At 47.7% G+C, this 24575-nt stretch overlaps 7 protein-coding genes across 7 annotated transcripts; 6 read left to right on the top strand and 1 right to left on the bottom strand.

The window, feature by feature from the left end:
• Positions 1–6524: 6524 nt before the first annotated feature.
• Positions 6525–8863, top strand: RhiXN_11988 (cytochrome P450 family protein; the record flags this gene model as incomplete). The annotated part of the gene is made up of 12 exons (XM_043331803.1): positions 6525–6726; positions 6792–6930; positions 6987–7193; positions 7251–7372; positions 7425–7567; positions 7627–7756; positions 7829–7842; positions 7903–8092; positions 8145–8211; positions 8377–8484; positions 8552–8698; positions 8761–8863. The coding sequence occupies 12 exons, from the start codon at positions 6525–6527 to the stop codon at positions 8861–8863; spliced, it is 1572 nt and encodes a 523-aa protein (XP_043186564.1).
• A 665-nt stretch (positions 8864–9528) lies between these two features.
• RhiXN_11987 (Copia-like polyprotein/retrotransposon) lies at positions 9529–11022 on the top strand (the record flags this gene model as incomplete). The annotated part of the gene is made up of 1 exon (XM_043331802.1): positions 9529–11022. The coding sequence occupies one exon, from the start codon at positions 9529–9531 to the stop codon at positions 11020–11022; it is 1494 nt and encodes a 497-aa protein (XP_043186563.1).
• Positions 11023–11058: 36 nt separating this feature from the next.
• On the top strand, positions 11059–12135 carry RhiXN_11986 (Copia-like polyprotein/retrotransposon; the record flags this gene model as incomplete). The annotated part of the gene is made up of 1 exon (XM_043331801.1): positions 11059–12135. The coding sequence occupies one exon, from the start codon at positions 11059–11061 to the stop codon at positions 12133–12135; it is 1077 nt and encodes a 358-aa protein (XP_043186562.1).
• A 78-nt stretch (positions 12136–12213) lies between these two features.
• On the top strand, positions 12214–12954 carry RhiXN_11985 (Retrovirus-related Pol polyprotein from transposon TNT 1-94; the record flags this gene model as incomplete). Its single annotated transcript, XM_043331800.1, has 2 exons — positions 12214–12417; positions 12556–12954. 2 exons carry the CDS (start codon positions 12214–12216, stop codon positions 12952–12954), a joined length of 603 nt encoding a protein of 200 aa, XP_043186561.1.
• A 93-nt stretch (positions 12955–13047) lies between these two features.
• Positions 13048–14728, top strand: RhiXN_11984 (Gag-Pol polyprotein/retrotransposon; the record flags this gene model as incomplete). Its single annotated transcript, XM_043331799.1, has 3 exons — positions 13048–13750; positions 14447–14564; positions 14620–14728. 3 exons carry the CDS (start codon positions 13048–13050, stop codon positions 14726–14728), a joined length of 930 nt encoding a protein of 309 aa, XP_043186560.1.
• Positions 14729–15683: 955 nt separating this feature from the next.
• RhiXN_11983 (Tyrosine kinase specific for activated) lies at positions 15684–17109 on the bottom strand (the record flags this gene model as incomplete). Its single annotated transcript, XM_043331798.1, has 6 exons — positions 15684–15828; positions 15886–15995; positions 16056–16130; positions 16180–16353; positions 16409–16740; positions 16797–17109. 6 exons carry the CDS (start codon positions 17107–17109, stop codon positions 15684–15686), a joined length of 1149 nt encoding a protein of 382 aa, XP_043186559.1.
• A 3040-nt stretch (positions 17110–20149) lies between these two features.
• RhiXN_11982 (GATA type zinc finger) lies at positions 20150–24370 on the top strand (the record flags this gene model as incomplete). The annotated part of the gene is made up of 8 exons (XM_043331797.1): positions 20150–20176; positions 20221–20287; positions 20333–20493; positions 20784–22353; positions 22412–22558; positions 23128–23203; positions 23422–23433; positions 23485–24370. The coding sequence occupies 8 exons, from the start codon at positions 20150–20152 to the stop codon at positions 24368–24370; spliced, it is 2946 nt and encodes a 981-aa protein (XP_043186558.1).
• Positions 24371–24575: the final 205 nt, after the last annotated feature.

Below are 24575 nucleotides of genomic sequence, written 5' to 3'. Positions count from 1 at the left end.
TTGGAGGGCACCCTTCCTACCACTCCACTCACTGTTACTGTTGACTGTCACTCTTGGGTTTGGGCTTGCCTCCCTCAATTGTGTGATATATTGTGCCTCAAGATTTCAAATAACTTAAACTTGTATAAGTGGATCTCCCAAGTACCCATAGTGTGGAAAGGTTGTAGACCTGATACAGAGTTCTTAGGTTAAGTGAACAGAAGGCAATCATCCTTAAAGAAGGATATATACTAGGTAACCAGTTAGTTCCTGCAACTAGGAGTGAAACTTACATAACTATCTCTGCCAAAGGGAACCTGAGCCAGTACTCTTGCTCTTACAGAAATACTTACTAAGACACTTTACACTGAGAAAGGACATATCTGTAGTTGATTGTATTCAAGATAGCTAGACCCAGAGAACCCTAAAGAAGCTACTTCTTTACTTAGCTTGGAAATTGGGAATCTTCCAACACAGACTCTGCTCAGCACCAGAGTCTCAACCTCTTTTCCCCAATTTACAACACTGCAAGAGGGTGGTTGGGAGCAGGCTGCCAAGGAACAATGGCTGGTGTTGTACACCACTGTAAGGTGGGTACGCGCTGGTGAAGGCGGGCGCTTGTGGCCGTAACTACTACACTAGCTTATGTAATCTATCTACTCTAGGCTAACTACTATCTACTAAGTCACTTATGGTGACCAATAACTATCTACTGTCAATACAAAGGGGCCGGAGGCCTGGAGGTGTGATGAGTGAGATACAGGGGTAATGCGTCAGCAGAACTTCTGGGGGGCTGGCTACTTAGCTGGCTGATGCCTCCTCAATGGATATGAGACAAGGTAAAATTGACTTGGGGTCTCCAAGCAATTTCCCTGCTGTTTATATAGACAAAACTACTAACTACATGTGGTCTGTGCGTGTGTGAATAGAAGCCTACATGTGAAAAAGGAAGCATGCTGCGGGCTGCGCAGAAGCGTGGATTTCTGCCAAGCGTCCTTGGCACAGCATCTTGGCACGGCATCTTGGCATAATAAGCACCAAGATCCTGTGATTGAAAAACATAAGGTAACAAGTTTGCAAAAAATGGTAAAAATAAGAGAAAAATCAGGCAAATCTAATGGTATTGTTCAGGAGGTTGTAACAGCTGGTGTCCTAGACATCCTTAAGGGGTGTCAAGGCAGCAGGTGCTTGTGGCCGTATCTAACTAAGTGTAGACCACGTAAGGCAGTGGTGAAGCTACCTACAACAACTAACTACCTAAGTACGGCAACCAAGCCCTTATGGGCAATGGCAAACTATGTATCTACGGTGAGGAAGTTGCTTGTTATAACCTCCTAACATATACCACTGGATTTGCATGATTTTTCTGATATTTTTAGTATTTTTTCCAAACTCAATATCTGTTGTTTTTTAATCACGTGATCTCAGCGCTTATTATGCCAAGATGCCGCGCCAAGATGCCGCGCCAAGATGCCGCGCCAAGATGCTGCGCCAAGATGCCGTGCCAAGGGCGCTTAGGAGAAATCCATGCTTCTGCGCAGCCCACAGCATGCTTCTTATTTCCCATCATGTACTTCCTTTCTCACACGCACAGACCATGTAAATAGCACCCCATGTCTATATATACAGCAGGAAAATTGCTTGGAAACCCCAAGTCAATTTTACCTTGTCTCATACTCATTTGAGGAGGACCCATTCCAGCCAGCTAAGTAGCTGGCCCCCAGTAGTTAGAAGCACTTACCCTTTACTTGACTCACCTCACCTCCAGGCCTAAGGCCCCTCTGTTATCAGAACCCAGTAGAAGTCTGCCTTAAGCGGCAATAGTATAGCCTTAGATAGTAGTAGATTAGCTTTGTCTGTAGTAGTACGGCCTTCAGCACCTGCCCCACTAGCAAGTACCCACATTACAGTGGTGTACAACATTGCTTAAGGCAACAAGTACAGGTGTGGACTAAGTAGTTACTGGCCTAAGGCCTTGTACAGTTTTAAAGGGATGCAACAAGAGGTAATTGACCTGGGTGTTACCATGGTTGGTTGGCCTCCTTATATATTCTACTAGCAAGCTATTTACAATTACATGATATCCAATACCTAATCCAATAAGAACCCCACTCTGCAGTTGGCCTTACTCATGCATATGTCACTGATGTGTCATGATGACATCATAGGTGGAGGTGGCTACATATGCTGATTAAGCACAGATGGGGACATGGCTTGGTGCTTAGCGTATGATATAAGTGCCAATGTCACGTGATTGAAAATCTAGTCCAATTGCCTTTGTTTAAAATTGTTACAATCCCCTTATTGATACCATTGGATTTGCCTGACTTTTCTGATATTTCTACTATTTTTTACAAACTCTTTATCTTATGTTTTTTGATCACGTGATCTTGGCGCTTATTATGCCAAGATGCCGCGCCAAGATGCTGTGCCAAGGGCGCTTAGGAGAAATCCACGCTTCTGCGCAGCCTGCAACACGCTTCTTATTTCCCACCATGTACTTCTTTTCTCATGCGCACAGACCATGTAAATAGCGCACTTATGTCTATATACAGCAGGAAAATTGCTTGGAGACCCCAAGTCAATTTTACCTTGTCTCATCTCATTGAGGAGGAACCCCCAGCCAGCTAAGTAGCCAGCCCACACCAGTTCTCAGAAGTTAACCCCCTTGATAAACTTATCACACCTCCCAGGCCTCAGGCCCCCTTGTCAGTAGTTAGTAGATAACCGCCTTAAGCGGTGTTAGTATAGCCTTAGTAGTTAGATTACATAAGTGTTGCTTGTAGTAGTACAGCCTTAAGCGCCTGCCTTCACTAGCAAGTACCCACCTTACAGTGGTGTACAACAAAAATCAAGAAAATGGGAATAAATTCCCTGGGTATAAGTGTGTCTACAACAAGGGGCGTTGAGGCAGCAGGCGCTTGTGGCCATATGGAACTAAGTATGAATCCACTTAAGGCAGCAATGGTACTACCTACAACAACAAGCTAACTATCTACGGTGACAAGATGCTATAAGGTGTTGGTGAACTACCTAAGTACAGTGAGGACAATGCTTAAGGTGTGTAACTAAGTGGTTTCTGGCTTAAGGCCTTGTACAGTGGTGGGAATGTGACAAGAGGTAATTGACCTGGGTGTTACCATGGTTGGTAGGCCTCCTTATATATTATAGAGAGTGGCTAATTACAAATACAGTTGTGTGGGAAAGGAAGTACTACATATGAAATAAGAACCTTGCTCTGCAGTTGGCCTTACTCATGCATACGTGTCACTGACATGTCATAGTGATGTCATCAGGTGGAGGTGGCTTTGTGTGATGAGTAAGCACAGATGAGGACGTGGCTTGGCGCTTAGTGTATGATATAAGCACCAATGTCATGTGATCAAAAATGTTGTCCAATTGTCTTTGTTCAAAATTGAGAAAATGGGAATAATTTCCCTGGTATTGAATGTGTCTACAACAGCTGGAGCAACTGGAAGGATGGGAGTAAGGGTGTGGGATGCCAGAGCATGTGGATGGAATTGTGGAAAACAGTGTGGGGCGTAAAGGTGCCTGTGACAGGACTTATGAGCAGTTTTTTTGTAATGTGTGAATGCTAAACCCTTGCGTCAAGCACCTAGTGTTGGATGGTCCCTACACCAAATCAACAGATCTGGCAATTGTGATATGAGCAGGTTTTCCACAAGCAGGTGTTTCAGCTGGCTAGGGTTGCTAGTTACTGAGCTCTGGCAAAACTTGTGGTATGCAGGCAATTGGCACCTGTCAGCCTTATAGCAAGTTGGTACTACATGGGGGTGGTGACCTTTTGATTATTCTGGTCCCAAAGTGGCCCCAATCATGGTTATTTCCCTAGTGCTAGTACTGGAGGGCTTCTTGTTGTCAATTCAAGCCTACAAAAGTCAATTTTACAATGTTGTACACCACTGTAAGGTGGGTACACACTAGAGGCAGGTGCTTAGGGCTGTATCTAATACAAACACTGCTGACTAATCTATCTAGGCTAACTACTGAGAAAACTGCTATAAGGCAGTGCTGAACTATCTATAGGCAGTGTAGGAGGGCCTTAGGCCAGTAGAGGTGGTGATGTTGTTGTAGACACACTTATACCCAGGGATTCTATTCTGATTTTCTCAATTTTAAACAAAGTCAAATGGACTATATTTTTGATCATGTGACATTGGTGCTTATATCATATGCTAAAATGCTGAGCCATGTCCCCACTTGCACTTACTCAGCACACATAGCCACCTCCACCTATGATGCCACCATGACACATCAGTGACACATATGCATGAGTAAGACCAACTGCAGAGCAGGGTTCTTATTTGAATAGGTATTGCACATTATGTATTTGTAATTAGTAGACCCATAGAATATATAAAGAGGCCAACCAACCATGGTAACACCCAGGTCAATTACCTCTTGTTGCATCACCCCATTGTACAAGGCCACTAGGGCCGGTAACTACTTAGTTAGCTTAGACACTTAGTCACCACCTTAAGCAGCTTCCTCATTGCACTTAGATAGCTTGTTGCTGCCTTAAGCAGTCTTGTTACTGTAGTATAGTTGGATGTTGTTGCAGGTAGCTTGCACACTGCCTTAAGCGGTTTTACTTAGATACACCCAGCCACAAGCGCCCATCCCCTCAACATCCTTACAGACATCTAGGACAGATGTACTTCTGGAGAGGTGGTATCAACAAGTAAGGGGGCCTAGGGGGGCCTGGACTACTTAGCTTGGCAATAGCCTGTCTGTGATTAGAGACAAGGTAAAATCAACTTGGGGATTCCAAGCAATTTCCCTTCTGTATATATAGACAACTGAACACTATGTACATGGTCTGTGCTTGTGAGAAAACAAGAGTCTGTGTGAAAAAGGAAGCATGCTGTGGGCTGTGCAGAAGTGTGGATTTCTCCTAAGCGCCCTTGGCACAGCATCTTGGCACAGCATCTTGGCGTAATAAGCACCAAGGTCATGTGATCAAAAAACAAAAGATAAAGAGTCTGTAAAAAATACTGAAATTAATAGAAAAAGAGGCAATTCCAATGGTATAATTTGTAGGGGTGTAACATTCATCATAGACAGGTACCCAATCAGCTAAGTAGTCCAGGCCCCCATAGGCCCCCTTTACTCAGAAGTCACCTAGACTGCAGAAGTCCTCACCATCCTCACTGGCATAAGGCCCCTCCCCACCATCAGTAGTTAGCTTAGGATTGCCTTAAGTGGTTAGTAGTATAGCCTTAGATAGTCATGTGCAGTGTTTAGTACAGCCTTAAGTGCCTGCCACTAGTGTGTGACCAACCTTACAGTTGGGTCATGACAACAAGCTAAAGGGCAATCCCAATCACTCATTTTCCCTTGTGCTAGTACAGGGGGTCTCCTTGTTGTTGATAGCTGAGTGGGTTGTGCTGGTGGGCATGGTTTGCAACCAACTTAAGGTTGATTACCTAGTGTTCTAGACATCTGTAAGGACATTGAGGGGGTTGGCACTTGTGGCTGTGGTGTACAATGAGTAAGTTGCTTAAGGCAATGGTGGAGCTATCTACAGCAATGGCCAACTATACTACAATGTCAAGACTGCTTAAGGTGGCAAGGAGCTATCTAAGTACAATGACAAAGCCACTTAAGGCAGTGACTAAGTGACTAAGTAACTATTTACTGGACCTAAGGTCCTTGTACAGTGTACAGGATGCAATAAGAGGTGATTGACCTGGGTGTTACCATGGTTGGTTGGCCTCCTTACATATTACAGAGTATGTCCTAATTACAAATACATATATGCAATACCTAATCCAATAAGAACCCTGCTCCTGCTGCAGTCTTACTCATGTGTATGTGTCACTGACATGTCAAAATGATGTCATCAGGTGGAGGTGGCTATGTATGCTGACTAAGCAAGGAGGAGGACATGGCAAGGCGCTTATTGTATGATATAAGCGCCAAGATCATGTGATCAAAAACTTGTCCATTTGACTTTCTTTAAAAGTGAGAAAATAGGATTAAATTCCCTTGGTATATGTGTGTCTACAACAAGTTGTTGACACCCTTAGTCAAGATCCTCTAACAGAGGAACCCCTCAGTGATGAGCAACTCCCTCAGACAGCACATGTACAGGCTTAAATCATTTAATTTAATTTAATTATCATGCATATATGTACATTTGTTCTATGCCTCATTGTTTGTTTGGTTAGTCTTATGTGATAAAAGTCTGAAAACTCTTCATGTTGTACATGTTTTGCAAAAGCGGCTTGGCAGGGCCTAATTTGGAATAACAAATTCCCCATCAGTGTGCAAGCTGAGGGACACAACTGTACCTGACAGGTGGCTAGTATGGGGCGGACTTGGCATCTGGAATAGAATTCAATGAACTACCTCAGCAATCACACGGATGCAATTTCTGTACGTACTATCTGTGACACTCCAGACAGAATCGGTGAAGAAAGGGAATCAAACAAAAGATGACCAGATAAATTCTGGCCGACTGAGATACCTTAACCGCACCCCCTCTCTCTCTCCATTCTGGAACTCTGGAGCACCACAACACCATGGAAAGCACTCAATTAAGTCACTCAATTCTCACTATATCTCTGATCGCAATTTTCCTTTATCAATGCTGGCGCTTGGCTCGTCGGCCTAAAATTTGGCACCCACCATCCCCGGCATCAATTCCGTTTGTAGGCAACTGGTTTTCAATTCCTTCAGGCCAAGAGTGTGTTGCTTTCGCGGAAATTGGAGAAAAGCTCAAATGTATGCCGCCAAACTGGTGCAATCTCGATATTATTTATGCAAACTGATACACAACTAATTCTTAGCCGACATCGTTTATCTTGAATTATTTGGCCAGAAAATCGTCATCCTTAATTCTTTCAAGGCTGCATCCGACCTCTTGGATAAACGTTCAGCGATCTACTCAGATCGACCCTCCGTGCCAATGCTTACTGACCCATCATTGTATGTTGAAGTTGCTATTGCTGTTGATGTAACACTTGCTTGACCAACCTATCCAGAATGAACTGGGCGAAAATTGTTTCCTTTGCTAAATATGGCGAACTCACGCGTAACTATCACCGCATAATGAACAACTGGCTCAACAAGCGCGCTGTTATTCAGTTTAACCCTATGCAAGAAAGGCAGGCTCGATTGCTCTTGAAAAGCTTGTTAGATATCACAAATCATTCCCGGCCCTTCCAGGCCGTCAAAAACGAATTATTTTTGTAGGCCCTATTTATCTTCAATGATTTCTAATGCATATCACTTATGACCCCACAAAGTTCTACAGGATCGTCAATGCTTCAAGTTGCTTATGGGTATGAGCCACAAGGCCATAACGACCCATTCTTCATGATGACAAAACTCGCATTTGAACACGCTTTACATGCAGGGATGCAAACAAGTGAGTATACAATGAGATACACTGACAGTTCAACTAACTGCGCTACTGTGAGACTTTTTGGTGAACGTATTCCCAGCAATGCTACACATACCAAACTGGTTTCCTGGAACAGGATGGAAACGCGTAGGAAGAGAATGGGGCATAATGCAAGAAGACGCAAAGACGAGGCTCTACGAATGGGTAAAGGAACAGGCTGTGAGTATTCTTTTCCTCTCTCCTTAATATGTGAACATAAATCCCTCCGCTATCTCCAGACTGGAGAAACTCGTCAAATTTCGCTGCTTGGTCTTATGCTCCAGGATCATAACCATGCACTACTTCCGGGACTGAGCCCTGCAGAGACACAGGAACGATTGAAGGAGGTTGGAATAATTCTCTTTGGAGGTTAGTGAGAGAATCAGCTTCAAATGTAGTCATAGGACAAAACCAAGTCTAACATACTCGATCATTCACCAGCCGGGATGGATACTGTGAGCAATTCACCGAGTGGGTAAAATCAACTTTACTGACTTCTACTACGTTCATTTCAGAGCGCAAATTTTCTTCTAAACTTCATAGCTACAATGGTTTTGCACCCAGATATACAGTTACGAGCCCAACAGGAGCTCGACACTATCCTCGGTCAATTAACTTTACCAATGATTAAAGATCAAGAACGGCTACCATACATCAGGAATGTGGTTGAAGAGGTTCTACGGATGTACCCCGTTGTTCCGCTTGGTAAAGACTTCTCGAAGCCCCAAAGAAGCAAACGTGCTCACCCACACATCAGGATTACCCCATGTATGCTTTAAAGATGACATTTATCGAGGATACCACATTGAAAAAGAGACAATCGTGTAAGGAACGTTACTTTGTCTTCGCACATATATGGAACTGATTACTCTACTGGCTCAATCGCCTATTCCTATTTGTTGACCAGTATGGGGAATGTTTGGTGATTACTTAACCAAGAACTACAGATCACTGTGATTGATATGATAGTTTTCTTCTGCATTCGCTAGGGCTATATCGCGTGATCCCCATCTTTACAGAAACCCCGAAGAGTTCAACCCAGACAGATACCTGGACCCTAGTGTCCCGCGGCCACCTGTTTTTGGGTGGGGAAGACGGTATGCATTCTACTCGGAAATGATCCACCAACTTTGTCTCACAGACAATATCTATAAACTTTTATAGTAAATGCCCAGGCATCTATTTCGCTGAGGAGGCGGCATTTGTGGGCGCTGCCTCACTGATATCCATGTTCAGATTCTCCAAGAAGAAAAACATCAACGGGGAGGAGATAATGCCCCAAATCAAGCCAAAGCACAACGCGCTCGTAGTGTGAGTAGCTTGGCTCAGCCTACACTTCAAAGACTAATTCAGGCACTTGTTCCACGGCCTAGTGAACTAGATGATTTTGAGTTCGGATTCGAACCTCGTTCAGAGGAACATCGCCAGTTTATCCTTAGTACCAACATTGACAAGGAGCAAGTCTCAATCAGATAGAAAGCACGAGAAAAGGGCTGCGGGATTAAATGTTGATCAGGAGTTGTAAATACAAGTTTTCTATCCCTGAATCTCCTTAAATATATATGATTAACGTTCCTAGAGCTGACTCGTGTTCGCTGGCCCAAAGTTCGCCTCACACCCTCTTCGTTGCTTTTGGTGACAACCCGAACACACGCACTTGGCACTTCTTATTAAACATACCCCTGTTGCTGTTGTGGTCCTTGAAAGGTCATCTCGGATACTCCTGTTATGCCTCTGTATGAGGACACGAAACTAAAAATTGTACGCCTTTTTCCAGCTAAATGTTGTAATATCAGTATCATAACTAGATAACCTGTATACGTGTCCACGTGACGCGTTTGTATCTGTTTGTACTATTCGCATATATGCTCATGGAATTTTTCATGTAAACCTCAGTTCGCTATATCATAGTCGAAGCTGAGGTAAAGTACGGATTATTTTCTATCTTTTCATGTTATCTCACAAGTACCTGTAGTATACATTATATCTAGGTACATTGAATTTGAGTTCGCTATATCATAGTCGAAGCTGAGTATACATTATATCTAGCATTGACACACCTGCGCTTCAACAGGTTATGAGCCCCGCCGCACTGGCAAATTAACCAAGAAGACAAAATACACGCACGTTAGCCGCACAACATGTCAACAAGTGAGAATAAGAACACGAAAATCTACGAACTCCCGAAGTTGAAGGACGATGGGTCCAACTACAACGCGTGGAAGTTTCGTCAAACGACAGTTTTGAAACTGCGTGGATTATTCAGCGTAGCGAACGGAACCAATAACTTGCCCAACTCACCCACCGAAGCCAAACTAAAAGACGACGCAAAAGTCTTGAACTATAAAGAGTCGATTGCTAAGTGGACAAAACGGGATGAGGACGCGTTTGCGCAAATCACGCTGAACATGGAAGATGGAGCTATGGCGGACGTAATGGACACAACTACGGCTAAGCAAGCATGGACTCGAATAGTTGAACGCTGGGAAGGAAAAGGCGTCCAATCGCTATCTTTCTTATATCAGCAGCTTACCTCAACGAAAATTTTGGAAGATGACGACATCGCTACCGGTTTAAACAACCTATTGTCAATTGCTTCCAAGATGAAAACACTTGGGGAGCCTGTCAGCAACCTAATGATGGCACAAATCATGATGAATGCGTTGCCACCCACCTATGCAATCGTTAACACCGTCATCCAAACCACAAACCAGGCGAGCGCTGTTACACCTCTGATGGTCAAGGAAGCCGCTCTAAAGGAGGAAGAACGTTGTAAAAACGGCACTGGTCTCACGGCGATGTTCTCGCACTTACCGAACAAGTCCAAAACATCGAACGCAAAATCGTCGAGCTTGAACTCGAAAAACCGGCGAAAGAAAAACAAAGGACCCGCATGTCTTAACTGCGGTAAACCTGGTCATTCAAAGCAAGAATGTTGGGCAGCGGGAGGCGGCGCCAAAGGAACGGGACCAAGGCAGAAGAACGGTGCCGACAAGCAACCAAAGGACAAGGGCAAAGAGACGTCAACGAAAACTGAATCAGCAAAGGTCGCAGTTACAACAAACGACTTACCCGCGGTCCTATATGCGTTACCGGCAGTCAACAGCGAACCGGCCAATAACTCATGGCTACTTGATTCGGGTGCATCGAAGCACATGACGCCCAATCAACACTGGTTTGCCACATATTGTCCACTTACATTGCCCGTCCACGTTCAAGTTGGAAACAGGAAGCAAATCCCGGCTGCAGGCATCGGTCGCGTTTTTATCGTGATGCAAAACCGTCAAGGAACTGAGCACAAAGCGGTAATAAAAGAAGTCCTACACGTACCCAAGCTACAAGCAAACCTCATGTCGGTCCAAGAACTTGTAAACAACGGGACAGAGGTCGCATTCGGAAAGGACTACGGCGCGGTCCTTGTCGCAAATAAGGGACAAGGTCCCGAGATTGGTTATGCTCGTCAAACTGATCAACTCTACAAACTAAATGCACAAGTGAAACGTACCAAAGAAACCGCACACATTGGATTGGTCGAACCAGACAATCAGAACGAACGCAATGACGCCAAGGCACACAATTTTGTTGCCTATGCTGCAACTGCTATCGCGAGAGCCGATTTGACCACTTGGCATTGACAATTAGGCCATATCAACTACGAATACGTCCTAGAAATGGTCAGAAAAGGCGCAGTTAAAGGCATGGATATAATAGGAAGTCGCTCACCTCCCGAATTGATCTGCGGCCCATGTATACAAGGCAAACAAACCCGCGCGCCGTTCTCTAAGTCCCAAAACCACGCCTTGGAGCTACTTGAGCTCATGCACAGTGATCTATGCGGTCCGTTACCCATCAAAGCCATCGGCGGATTCCGATATTTTTCAGTTACAATTGACAATAAATTGCGAATGATGTTCGTGAATATCCTGAAGAGTAAGGACGAATACCCATTGCGATTCAAGGAATTAAAAGCGTCAGTCGAAAACTTAATCGGGAATAAAATCAAGATACTACGTACCAATGGCGGCGGCAAATACCAATCCAAAGAATTCGAGAGCTGGATGCGTACGAATGGGATACAGCATCAAGTGACCAAACCTGACTCATCGGAGAGTAACGGTGTGGCTGAAAGAGCCATTCGTACCATAAACGATTGTCAGCAAACGATTCGAATCGACATGAACATGGCAGATCGATTCTGGGGATATGCGGTCATTTATGCAGCGTACCTATGGAATATTACTCCAAAACGATTCCTAAATGGGCGGACCCCTCAAGAAATCTTCACCGGAAAGGTCCCCGACGTATCGCAAATCCGCATATTTGGTTGCAAGGCATGGGCACGCGTACCCGACAATAAACAAACCAAGCTACAAGCAAGGTCAATCAAATGCCAATATTTAGGGTTTGCGCCAAATCAAAAGGCACACATACTGGTAGAGCGGTCAAGCGGGAAGATCCTCACCTCACAAGATGTCGTATTTGACAAGGGCGGTGAATCACGTCAACAAATTATCATCGAGGATTTTGAAAAGCCCAAATGGAACGCCGAGCAAGTGGGCGACGAGAAAGAATCAAAAACACATACCAGGGAAGTTGAAATTTCAGTCTCGAAAACAGATGAGAAAATTCAAAGAGACGGACCTATGGTCAAAATTGATTCGGAGTCCAAAGCATCTACTACATCGCCTCACCAATCGCGCGCACAGTCCCCGGAGACTTGCAAGCCAACGCCTGAACCTCCTGCTTGACCTCGTCGTTCGACTTGACACATTCGCCCGCCGGAACGGTACGGTGCAAGGACAAACAAACACGCCAAGTACGCCTATATGTCAGTAATCGACGAACCACCCAAGACGTTCAAAGAAGCAATGGAAAGGCCAGATTTTCACCTCTGGTTAGCTGCGATGATCGACAAAATCAACTCAATTACCAAACACGGAGTCTGGAAACAAGCAAATTGTCCAACAGATAAGAATGTTGTGGAATGTCGATGGGTTCTCACATATAAACGTGGACCCAATGGCAAAATCGTTTGATACAAAGCCCGACTGGTTGCAAAAGGATACTCTCAGCGCCTGGGCGTTGATTTCAACAAAGTTTCCTCACCTGTAGCTGCGTCCAACTCATATTGAGTGCTCCTAAGCGAAGTTGCTAACCAAAACCTTGAGCTCCTTCAACTCAACATCAAGACTGCGTTCTTACATGGCGATTTAGACGAGGAGATATATATGGAGCAGCCTGAGGGGTTTCGCGACAATGATAAGTCAGTATGGCAACTCGTGAAGGCATTATACGGGTTGAAACAAGCGGCAAGAGCGTTTTACCTACGTTTGCGCGAGGTACTCACGAGAATTGGATTCACCCAATGCGAGACCGACCACGCCGTTTTTTGGCAAAGGGAAGACAATAAACTAGCAATAATATTAGCGCACGTCGACGATATGTTGCTTGCAGGCACACCAAGATCATACCTTGAAGACATAAAGGTCGATTTGGCTAAATCTTTCGACATAGTGGATCTAGGGGAGGCACAAATGTTTGTCGGAGTCAAGATAACGAGGGATTGAAAGGCGGGAACGCTAAAAATTTCCCAACGTCAATACATCGACAACGTTCTTAAACGTTTTGGGATGGAAGACTGCAAACCATGCGTTACCCCAATGGCGGAATCGTTAAGCCTTCCGAAATACAACTCACCAAGCGTGGACCGCACTCTCTACCAACAAGGTGTTGGCTCACTTATGTACGGAATGATCTCAACTTGGCCCAACATCGCATACGCAACAGGACTGCTTGCTCAACATGCCGCAAATCCTGGGAAGGAGCATTGGTCAGCATTGCTACAAGTTCTACGGTACTTACAAGCCACAAAAGATCTTGGAATTGTGTACGACAGCTCTAAGAATTCAGAGCTCATCGGGTTCGTCGACGCAGATTACGCCGGAGATCCGCATACAAGTCGGTCCACGACTGGTTGGACATTCATTCTGGCAGGAGGTGCTATTGCATGGTCATTGAGAAAACAGCCGACGATATCTTTATCAAGTACTGAGGCCAAATACGTTGCGGCCGCAAGCGCGGCACGAGAAATTCTTTGGATTCGAAGTTTCCTATCCGAATTAGGTTTTCTTACGAACGGACCAACAGCTCTGTTAACCAACAATCAATCGTCTATTGCACTTGCAAAAAATCCGAGCAATCATCAAAATACAAAACATATACGAGTGAAGTATCATTTCATTCGCGAATTGATTGCATTCAAGGAGATAGAACTTAAATTTATCCCTACCAATGAACAAGTTGCCAACGTGCTTACAAAGCCCCTTGGACGACTTAAATTTCCAAAGTTCATTACAGATATGGGTATGGCATAGTTCTCTCTATTTTTTTCTCTTTTATTCCGTCATGATTCTGAGTGGGCGTGTTGTAATATCAGTATCATAACTAGATAACCTGTATACGTGTCCACGTGACGCGTTTGTATCTGTTTGTACTATTCGCATATATGCTCATGGAATTTTTCATGTAAACCTCAGTTCGCTATATCATAGTCGAAGCTGAGGTAAAGTACGGATTATTTTCTATCTTTTCATGTTATCTCACAAGTACCTGTAGTATACATTATATCTAGGTACATTGAATTTGAGTTCGCTATATCATAGTCGAAGCTGAGTATACATTATATCTAGCATCGACACACCTGCGCTTCAACACTAAATTCCGTCTAAAGGGTAACACAACTTACAACGAACTTTGGCACACACACTTAAAACTACGCACTCATTAGCCCACTCACAGTTCAAATAGTGTTGATAGTGATGATTTCTCAAGTATCTTACCAAATTTTATTATCTTACGTAGGTGAGAGGAACACAGACAGTGCGAAAAGAGAAAGTAAAGATCTGGCCTTATAAACGAATGAAAATGCAGGTCGTATATTCTCAGGGTATTCTTCCGCTCAAGTGAATGAACCAAACTAACCTTCAGTATTAGACTCTACTCCAGGACTGCAATAAGTTAGGAATCGGATTAATACCAGCATACTTATACTGGTCTTAGGGTCTCTGGTTTCTGAGATCGGTCCATGTATGCCAGTATGCCTACATGGATGGGCCTGCCGCCACGATGTCGAGTGCAACTGGCGAGTGAGGGACGCCCGGGCCGAGGACCCCGAGGCGTGAGTACGACTCACGGATTGGGTGGGTCATCGGCGCTTGAAATCGTGGTAATAGGGAAGGAGGGCGGGAAGAAAACACAGTGAGCGCGTTGCTCGGCGAGGCTGCCACTGATCTCGTGAAGGCCGGCTTCCTAGGCTCGGTATTGGTCCTTGGGTTAGTATAAACGTGTTTTGAAGTATTACCGGCATTGTCGGCTATGGTAGATCCTCGTATTTATATATGTACATTTGATCAAGCCTATGCCCCAATTGGAAGAGCATCATCACCTCATTCTTAGCGCGGTGGTACTATAAATAATGACCAGCGATTTTTATGAGTTTAATCAAGAAATTTGCTAAAGATAGCTTCTTTGTAAATTGCCAACAATCGGTACTCATAGATCAATTGATAAATGGCATAGAGTACACAGGCACCGCCAGGTTTTTTTATGTATACAGACCTCAACTACAGCTTTACGCAAATCTCTCAAGATATAAGCATTCATCACAATACAGCCCCTTCCAGGAGCAAACTGGCTGCGAATTAGGTTAGTTTGTTTAATAGATCCTTTGAGCCATTGCCAGAACTCAAGGTCCTAATTTTAGTGATAAAAACCATAATATGACAAAACCGGACCGATTTTTGAGAGTCATAAACGCACTTGAGGCCAGAGCAGGTTGGGTTTATCAATATATTTGTGTATGAGTCCTTGAACGTGTTGACTTTCATTCCTAAAACGACAATTACATACATGGGCACAAGATCTGATCTTGAATACGTGCCATAAGTCCAGGTCATGATAAATACCAAGTAAAATAGTCTGAGAACCCCCCAAAAGGTGTACCAGTACAAGCACTAGGAATTTTAGCTTTGTATCGACCTTTGGGCCCCACTACATTTAATAATAGATAGAGCATCACAGAGTTGAGGCACAGTAGGTCGTTGGTCAGGATCGTCAAGCCAACATTTTTGAACCAGCACCCATAACTCTTTATTCCCTACTAGGCAGTTGCATTTGTGGTGAGATTGACATGATTTAGTTTGACACACTGGTCGACTTGGTCTTTGACCCCGCGCGGCAACTTTGAGTATAACTGCGCTATCTTGCTGAACTTCGGGCCACGGAATAGATCCGGTCATTAACTATTGGTATCAAAGTTGTCAACGGTGCTTGATATATTGAGGAACCAACCCACTTCGAGTGAGAGCATTCCCCACGAGAAGATATCCGCAGGAAGGGATACTATCATTGTTTCGGCACGAAGCTGTTCGGGTGCCATCCACCTACGATGCGGTCATAACTCGGTCCAAGGCAGTCCGGAGTATAGTCGGGGAGCTTACCGGATAGTGCCGCCAAAAGTCGTATCAATCGACATGAAGTCCTTCATGAATCGTGATAGACCAAAGTCACAGATGCACGCACGACCTCCTTGGTCGACCAGCACGTTCGCCTGTGGATGTAGCGACCGCGTCAACTATAGCAGTATGCGGAATCAGAAGGAGTTGCTTACTCCTTTTAGGTCCCCATGCGCAATTGGTGGTTTCTGCCCCGCAAGATGGCTCATTCCTTCCGCCACATCATGCAGCTGCTCCGAATAGTGAAGCTCGCGCTTACGCACAGGCGAGACAACTCACAATTTGAAGCACGTCGGCATCCGGGTTTTCGCTGATATATTTGGGTGCAGACCCATTTGGCATGTAGGGCGACACCATTCCCAAGTACATCTTATCTACCACCACCACCCCAAGGAATGGTAGGATATTAGGATGCGCAAGCTTTCTCCAGGCACTAAGCTCTCGACGAAATGACTACGGTGATAAGTCGGTATTAGACGAACCCAAGTCGAGTATTGAACACATGCACCTTTTTTCCTCTAGTCGCGCCGGAAACTGTCTGAGAACTCTTTAGGAACTTTACAGCGACATCTTGTTTATTCCATGAAGCCTTCTCAACGTAGCCGAACCCGCCTCGCAACCCTTCACCGTTGCTATTTGGCTGCCAGACTGCATTCTCCAAAAGCGGCACGTTCAAGTCCTGTATACTGCTGAGTAACTCTGGGTCATTGTCGAACCGCGCAAAGGGTAGGAATGGGCGGGGCCGGTCGTTGCCCACGGGATAAAACGGTTGTTCAATCGTACTGTTTATGGCAGTGCCGCAGGATTCGGAAGCCGAGCTCGTTACCCTAGTACCTGAGTCTGCCTCGCCACGAGATGGGTACTTTGGACTGATTAATAATATACGATAGACCCACATTGTGCTCCAGAAGCCTTCTTCTTTGCTGCGTCCCGTATTCGAGTCGATCTACGGGCCGGCAACGACGAGCTTGAAGGTTCAGGCGGATGCCTTGAGCGTCGTTTTCGTTGTCTAGGTATAAACTCGGCGTGAGAAACATAGATCGTCGTATCTTCAACTTCTTGTATGCTCGACAGGCTGGATTCATCTTGAGCAGCGGTTGATTTGCACTTAGCCTTACTTGCTGGACCCCCTGCTATTGGAGTTTTTATTTGTTTCCGCGATGCTTTCCCACCGGTCGATACTCTGGCGGTCTGCAAGGTCCGCGCCATGCATAGGGTATTAAATTGGTCCGTGGTGAATTTCGAGTCAAATTCTGGGCTCAAGGAGTTACACAACCGGTGGTCGTTGTTATGACCTTTAGGCGGTACCGAACATACGCACATCGCCGTTGGACCCAAGAGAGTGGCTAAAGCTTTGTCAGCAGTAGCTTAGCTCAGCGGGTCCTATATACCAGCGAAAGGGTAGAAAAGGGTCTTGCTCAGGGCTCACGGCAAGTGTCTCATCGGACTTTACAGCACCTCAAGTGGCTTGTTACATGCGCGCTTATCGGCTTTTTGTTGCCCCTTCTCCCTCAGGCACGTTTGATGTTCGCGTAGCACAGCCTAGCCAGCCACACGCATCATTCGTAAGGGAGAGAGAGAAAGAGAAAAAAAGGTCGCTGCTGCCTCGAGTCGCAAACCTCCGTCTCAAGCCCCTGGGCCTCGCGATGAGCCGAAGGGACGTGTGGGCGCAGAAGACAGGACAGATCGGCGATGTGGTTATTCCATCGATGGGAGATGGGGCGGCCACACAATGCGCCATCGCCGATGAGATTCCCAGTTATTGTAATTGATTTACGTCGAGAGATAAGATTATTTTTTTTTAATTACTTGCGGGCTCTGGACTTGAACTTTACGGATACGTCATAACCCGAACCAGCGGCTTACAAATGGGACAACGTGCGCTTTCCACCATCGTTCGGGGCTTTGATACGAGGCTCGTCGGCCGTAACGGACGTCCTTCCTGGGGAGGCCCAATACAACGGCGTATTGAAGCCTAAAGTAAAATGATATTACGCCGACCTGACAGTCATTTCTGTTCAGAATCCTGCATGCAAAGTGTCGAATTTTATGTCGCACGTTGGGTAACTACCCTGTTTGGGCGAGGCGCAGGAGTGGACACGTGTGCAGGTTCGGATCTTTGTTATACGAAGGGACATAGCGGTGGGGCAATACTGTACGCATATATGCGCATGTGAGTTCTGTCCTCCACCCCCCCCTCTTTGATGTTACAGCCGATGGATATTCACATGGAAGGTACAAGTTGATTACGACTAGAAACGGTGTTGCATATATCCTTCTTCTGTTGCACCTCCCGACGAGCAAACGCCCCCCTATCCCTGTCGATTCAAACTCAGCTTATAAAGTTCTTAAAACACTCAAAACACCCAATTGCTAAACGTCAACAACGTCGCGCGTTGATCGTCTGCAACTCGAACTGGAATTAATTTAAGCCTAATATTATACTGCGTGGTGTAGTACGTGGAATGCCGAGGTCCAACGGATGGAAGGAAAAACAAAGAAAGACGTACAATGCAGCCCATGGTTTCCGGGACGATCTTGCGATCCCTCCCTCCCCTCCCCCACACACGCCCACACACATGCGTTCGTCCCTCGATTCAAATTGCATGCCCCTCCCCCCTTGCCGGCTGCGAAATGAAAACAAGGGCTGCCCCCCTGTACGGGGACGTAAAATGAGAACAAGTCGAGACCAGTGAGGTAAAAGGATCTTCGTTGGGGCGCAGAAGGGTAATGAAGATCCGTACTGGGGGCAAAATGTGCGCTGAGAACTGTACCGCGTATGGAAAACATGACTGGGCCGGGTGGTTATCCCATTACCTCCCCTCGCTCCAGTGGAGCTTGCCGAAAACGGTGGATGGGTTATGCGAGTGTACCTTGTTTCCTTTGTTGGTGAGCTCTGGGCTGGCAGTGAAACAAGGCTATAATGAATTGGGTACGGAATCAGACAAACATAGGCTTGTAGCAAAGTCGAAGTGGTTGAACGTGTGAGCACACTGAACACGTTTCCCGTCATATTACATACAAACTTCTTTTACGAAGAAATGGGTGCTCCGTCTGCCGAGAAGGACTAGTTTAGCACCAGGGTGTTTGAGAGGCCATTCAGCCTGTAACACGCGTGCATATAGCCTAGTTCCTGGCGTCTGTTGACCGGAATCGGTTCGCGCCGCGGCTCCACTATTCATAGTTGACAGATCATTTAGAGACTTTGATGGGCAACCTTAAGAATTTCCTTCAGTATTTAATGCGCTATTGTTTATTAAGAGTCAAGTGAATACGACGTGTAGTGTCTAGGAGATCGGAGTACCATATATCGGTATAGGGATGGCTATATTTGGTTAGATCGGGCGGGTGGGGCGCGGTGTGATCCGTGTTGGTAGCTAAAGTTGGCCCTGGAGTGTCGCAATGAGTGTTTGGACCGGGGGAAGATAGTATAATGAGACTCCCTGAGGCGGGTGGCGTGGTGCATTATCAAGGGGCAGGCTATTGAGAAGTGTAGGTGATGTCTGCACTAGTATTTGCAAGTGGCTCGGTCTAGCCACGGGGGAAGCGTGCAATGTATTGTATATGTACAATGGGAGTGTAGCCCCGGATTGTCTAGACAAGGGGTGACATCGGGCAACAGGGATATCATGCGAGTTACGGCGCAAATAGGACTTCGTGGAGCCAGAAGACACAGAACAAGATTCAACGGAGGCACAGCCCGATGGAATATTATGTGTCGGGTAGCAAACACGTGGGTCCGTCGGGGTGGGCAGAGGGGAAAGGGAGAACGCAGCACGTGGAAGAGGAGGCGGGGATGGGGGAGAGGCAAGCCAAGTGATGACTCGGGTGGGGGGGATTCGGACCCAGGAGATCTGGTCCGGCCGAAATGGGAGGGGTGAGGAAATAGTCCAGTACGAGGATGGCAGGTACGAGCCCATCGGGTGAGCTGCCACGGGTCTTCCCGATTCGGATGCGGACCGAGGGGCCGGATCAGGAAGCGCTGGGCGCTTGATATGGCGATGTCGGGGGGAATACAGACGATGGGGAGGGGTGTTTGAGCGGCGGCGGGGTGGGCGGGAGCAGCGGGACGGAGGGAGGCGGGGGGAGGAGGCGGAAGGGACCGGATAAATGGTGGATGAATGCGGCCGGATGCAATGTCACGTTATTTCGTGCAGAAGGAGGATTAGGTCCGTATAGTCTCCAGGAACCAGCAACGCCCGCAGTCTACAGCTACACACTCTCGCTCGCACTCTGAGTACTGGGCAGAATGGCCCCGTTTGTGCTGAAATTCAAGGTAAGTGGTTCGGAGCGAGCCAGACAGTTGCTGACTGTGTCTAGGGAAACAAATCGTTCTCCCCCTTCTCCAATCTGACCGACGGCGACGCCCTGACCCGCACCTGGAAGGGTATGTAGCGCCCACTATGCGTTGACCGGGGCTTATAGGCCACAGTATGCACCAAGGTTGCCGCCCACCTCGAACAGGGACAGCGTCTGGAGAACCTCAGCTGGCGTCTCTGGCACTTGCACAATCTCATGGTCGACTCGGATGCCGACAACAATGCCAAGTCTCGTCGCGAGTTCAAGCGCCTATCTCGTCATACTGGTGAACGTGTAAGTCTAGTTTCTTTGGGTGGCTATCGCACGACTACTGTGCATATGTCTATGGCCATGTCCATGTCCGTGTCCATGTCTGCGTGCGCAGACCACACACATACATCCACTCGACCCCCGTCGCAGCCTCCAAATTTCCCCAAATTTCCGTCTGCACATCCCTCGTATTACAAATCACATGTCACACAAGACAACTGACTGACAAGACAAATTATACTCGACCGCTCCCCTCCATTCATCATGCCACATCACATCCTTCGCTTCCCCCGCTCCTTTATATATCCCGACAGCTCGATCGCGACAAAAACCGAGACATTAGTGACCTCCAGGCCCCCAAGTTCACCGCCGAGCGCCTCCGCCAGCGGGCCGAAGAAAAGGAGCGCTGCCGCCTTGCGAGCGAGAAGACTGCCCGTGCTATGCGTGGTCGCGGCATACGAGGAATGCAGTACACATTCGCCTTGAAGCCCGCCGCCGCTACTTCCACCACTACCACCGTCATCAAGTCCAAGAATAACACTCCTACCCCCGGGCTCCGCCCTCGCCGAGCGACCGACGCGACCAAGTTCGACGCACCGGACACACCACACTCCGGCCGTCCCCGGAGCGCTACTACTACCGCGACTGCTGCGGTCGCCTCGGACATCGACATCCCACCCCACGATCCCAACGACGCAGACGTCGATACCGAGCACGACGAGGACCTTGATATGGAAGCACCCACTCTTGGTCTCATTACCGCACCTGGTACCAACGATTCGACTCCCGCTCAGGGGCTCGTCAGTGAAGCCGATATGCTCAACCTCATGGAAGACGGCGAGGCAAGCCTACTCCGATTCGAAACACTCTTTGGCGGGTTTGGGCCCAACCACCTGCTCGTCAATCCCCACGCGCCTTCTTTTACCCAGCCGGCTCTCTCTTATGGAGAAGCTGCCGGGTCTGTCACCGATTCAGGCGACGTGAGCGTTGGCCGTCCTACTTTTGAGCTCCAACTTGACGAGCTGCTCAGCGACGACGCCAAGAACAAGTCTGACCAGGCCCATTCCGACGGAGCATCTAAACCTCGCATGTCTCGTAGCAATACTAACTCTAGCGGGTACAATACCATGGGAGTCATGGGGGTCAAGCCTGACGCAGATAGTGTCCCTCTCACTCAAGCCTATGCCCATACATCCGGCTTTGACAGTTCCGCCAGCACCAACGGACCAACGACTCCTACTACCATGAACGCCACCAGCTTCAATTGGGGTGGAGAGGGCTCTCCGCCTCTCATGCCGGCCCAGTCCGCCCCCACCAGTCCTGCGTTTGCGCTTCGTCCCGTCAAGTATGGCCAGCAATCCCAAGACTCGCAATTCGCAGAAGCGGCTGCGACGTTTAGTGCTGGGTCTTATGACTTTGCGCCCAATCTTTCAGGCGGCGTTCCTCCGCTCAGCCTCCCCGTCTCGTCGTATACCACTTCGCCCACAACCACATCCCCCACGCATAATTCCGCCTCCATGAACTCGCGCCGCAACTCGAATACTGGCGGACACTCGCGCGCGCATAGCACCGGGAACTTGACTAACACCGGAGGCACATACAAGCACCCAGCGACCATTAACATCAACACCTCCAACGCTGGCAACTCAAAAACATCGACTCCCACATCCTCCCCCACGAGTCGAACCCATTCTACGCCCAGCGGAAGCACCAATGCCAATGGCGCACCGAGCGCAACGCCTCCACCCACTCGCGGTCGGAGCGGGAGCAACGCTCTACCTCTACATGGAAACACCGCACCTGGAGGCGTCAAGAGTGAATGCGCCAACTGTGGTGCAAATTCGACGCCGCTTTGGAGGCGAGGCCTAAATGATGAGTTGAATTGTGAGTGCCTGGTATAGAAAAAAAAAGGTTCAAAGGTGGAGCTCATTTCCGAAAAAAGGTAATGCGTGCGGATTGTATTGCAAACTTCACAAGCGTCCCAGGCCCAAGACGCTGCGCAACAGCGGTGGCGAGGGTGGCTCTAGGAACCCTGGCTGGCATGCTCCAAGAGGCGGGAACGCTGATGGAGACAATATGGGCGAGCCTGGTATGTGTTTATTCCCTGTTACTTTTTTTTTTTTTGGATGATATGCTTTTCGCGACCGCAAACTCTTTACCGCGGCACCGGTTGGTGGCCATCCTTATTCTTTCTTTGCGTCTATCCTTTTATGGAACGAACACGTTCCTTTGGAACATGTGCACCAGCGCGCTCGAAAGATCTCTTCTGTTCATCTTTTCGTCATGGTCTCTGTTTCTTCCCGCGGGTCATTCCGAAGATCTTTTCCTTTTCTTTTTGAAGCCGAGCCATATCTCGCTTGGTTTAGCCATCTTTTGTGGCAGGATTTTTTTCTCTCGTATGCACGGCCGAGCTCAGCTCACCCGTTCATCCTATTGTACACGTTTTCTCTGGTTCGGGTAGTTGGGTTGCCCGGAGGCGCTCAGCGTAGTTGGTTGTGTTTGTCCCGGGGGTGACCTGATGGCTTGTCTCGGCTAACCATCATCTCATTTCGCCCGCTTGGGATGATCGCCTTGTGCCTTGAGGATTTACCATTCGTTTGATCATCCTCACTTGAACCGCTGTCTAATCTACGTTTGCTGACCGCCAAGGTCATACAGTCTCGTGTTACAACTGCCACACAACCGCAACCCCGCTCTGGCGAAAAGATGAAGAAGGCCGAACGCTTTGTAATGCGTGAGTTTTTTCTTTCTTGTTCCGGTTCTTCACAAGTGTTCGGACCGGTCCGAATATTCCGCTTTGCGACGTAACGAATATTGACGTTTTGTCCCGTTTTGTGCACTTTGGGCTCTCTTCTTTCCTACGACACCATTGGTCCAATTTTGCCACCTATCTTTTTTCGACACGAATCACCCAATCGACTTGCCTCTTCTTTCTCCGGGTTTGCTCCGCAGATGTGGTCTCTAGTAAGCGTGTATCTTCATTAGCGAGCACGACGGGTTCTGACCAGACTCCAGTTTGAAGCTCCATGGCGAACGGCGCCCTTCGTCGATGAAATCCGACGTCATTCGTAAGCGCTCGCGGCACGACGCGCGACGGCCCGGGAACGGGAACGGTTCGTCCTCGGCTACGCCATCGGCCAGTCCGGGTGCGAGCAGACGCGCCTCTCCAACAGCAACGTCCCCGACCGTGAACCAAGACCCGGCGACGTTTTCGCCGAGCGCAACAAGCGAGCAACACATGCCGTACTATGGCTCATACGACTATTCGCATAGCAGTTCAGGGATGATGGGTGCCGACGAACAAATGTATCCGTCCTACGCACCTTCGCCTTCGCTTATGTTTGGCTCTTCGGTCAACTTTGGTGGCCAGGTGGGATACAACACCCAGCCATACTTTGGTCCATTCTTGCCCAACATGATGGACACATCGGGCGAATCCCCCAACGAAACTGGGCCACCAATGACGGGCAGTCCAACGCATACGAATTCCAATGGCGGAATGGGCATGAGTTCACACACGAGCAGTGGGGCCGGACGTCCGCCGGCGCACAAGAAGCGCAGGATGTCAACAGCCGATACGCTCGCTTCGTCCACGTCTGGATCTGAGCGCTCCGACGGCACGCCTTCGTTCTTGGATGATCTCGCGAACCCAAACGTCCCAGACCCGTCTCGTGCGTCACCGTCGGCGACATTTATCCCGAACAACTACCAGTACACTTCGTTTTCGCCTTCGCTGACGTATCCCAACCTACCTGGGAACGATCCGAGCGGGAATAATCTGTCCTACTTTCATCCGCCAATGGTCCTCCCGTGGCTACACAATGACGTATTGACCAACGTCGGAGCCAAGCCCGAGCCAATCGACGAGCCCATGAACTCTGGAGAACTCTCGATAAATTAAACGCCTCCCCCCAACAAAACGGTTTAGCAATGTTTGGGGGCACACAAGCACCATGTCCGACAGCGGTGCGGAGCAAATCACAAATCTTTTGTCTTTTTTCTTCTTGCTAGATTTCTTCCTCTCCGTTTGCGGACATGTGTGTGTGTTGCCCCTATGTTGATCTTATTGTACTTGCCAACGCTGGTGTTTCTTCCTTGATCCGCCC

Source organism: Rhizoctonia solani, chromosome 15 (assembly GCF_016906535.1).
Source record: "Rhizoctonia solani chromosome 15, complete sequence".
Taxonomy (NCBI): Eukaryota; Fungi; Basidiomycota; class Agaricomycetes; order Cantharellales; family Ceratobasidiaceae; genus Rhizoctonia; species Rhizoctonia solani.
This window is presented reverse-complemented; position numbering and strand designations above follow the sequence as displayed.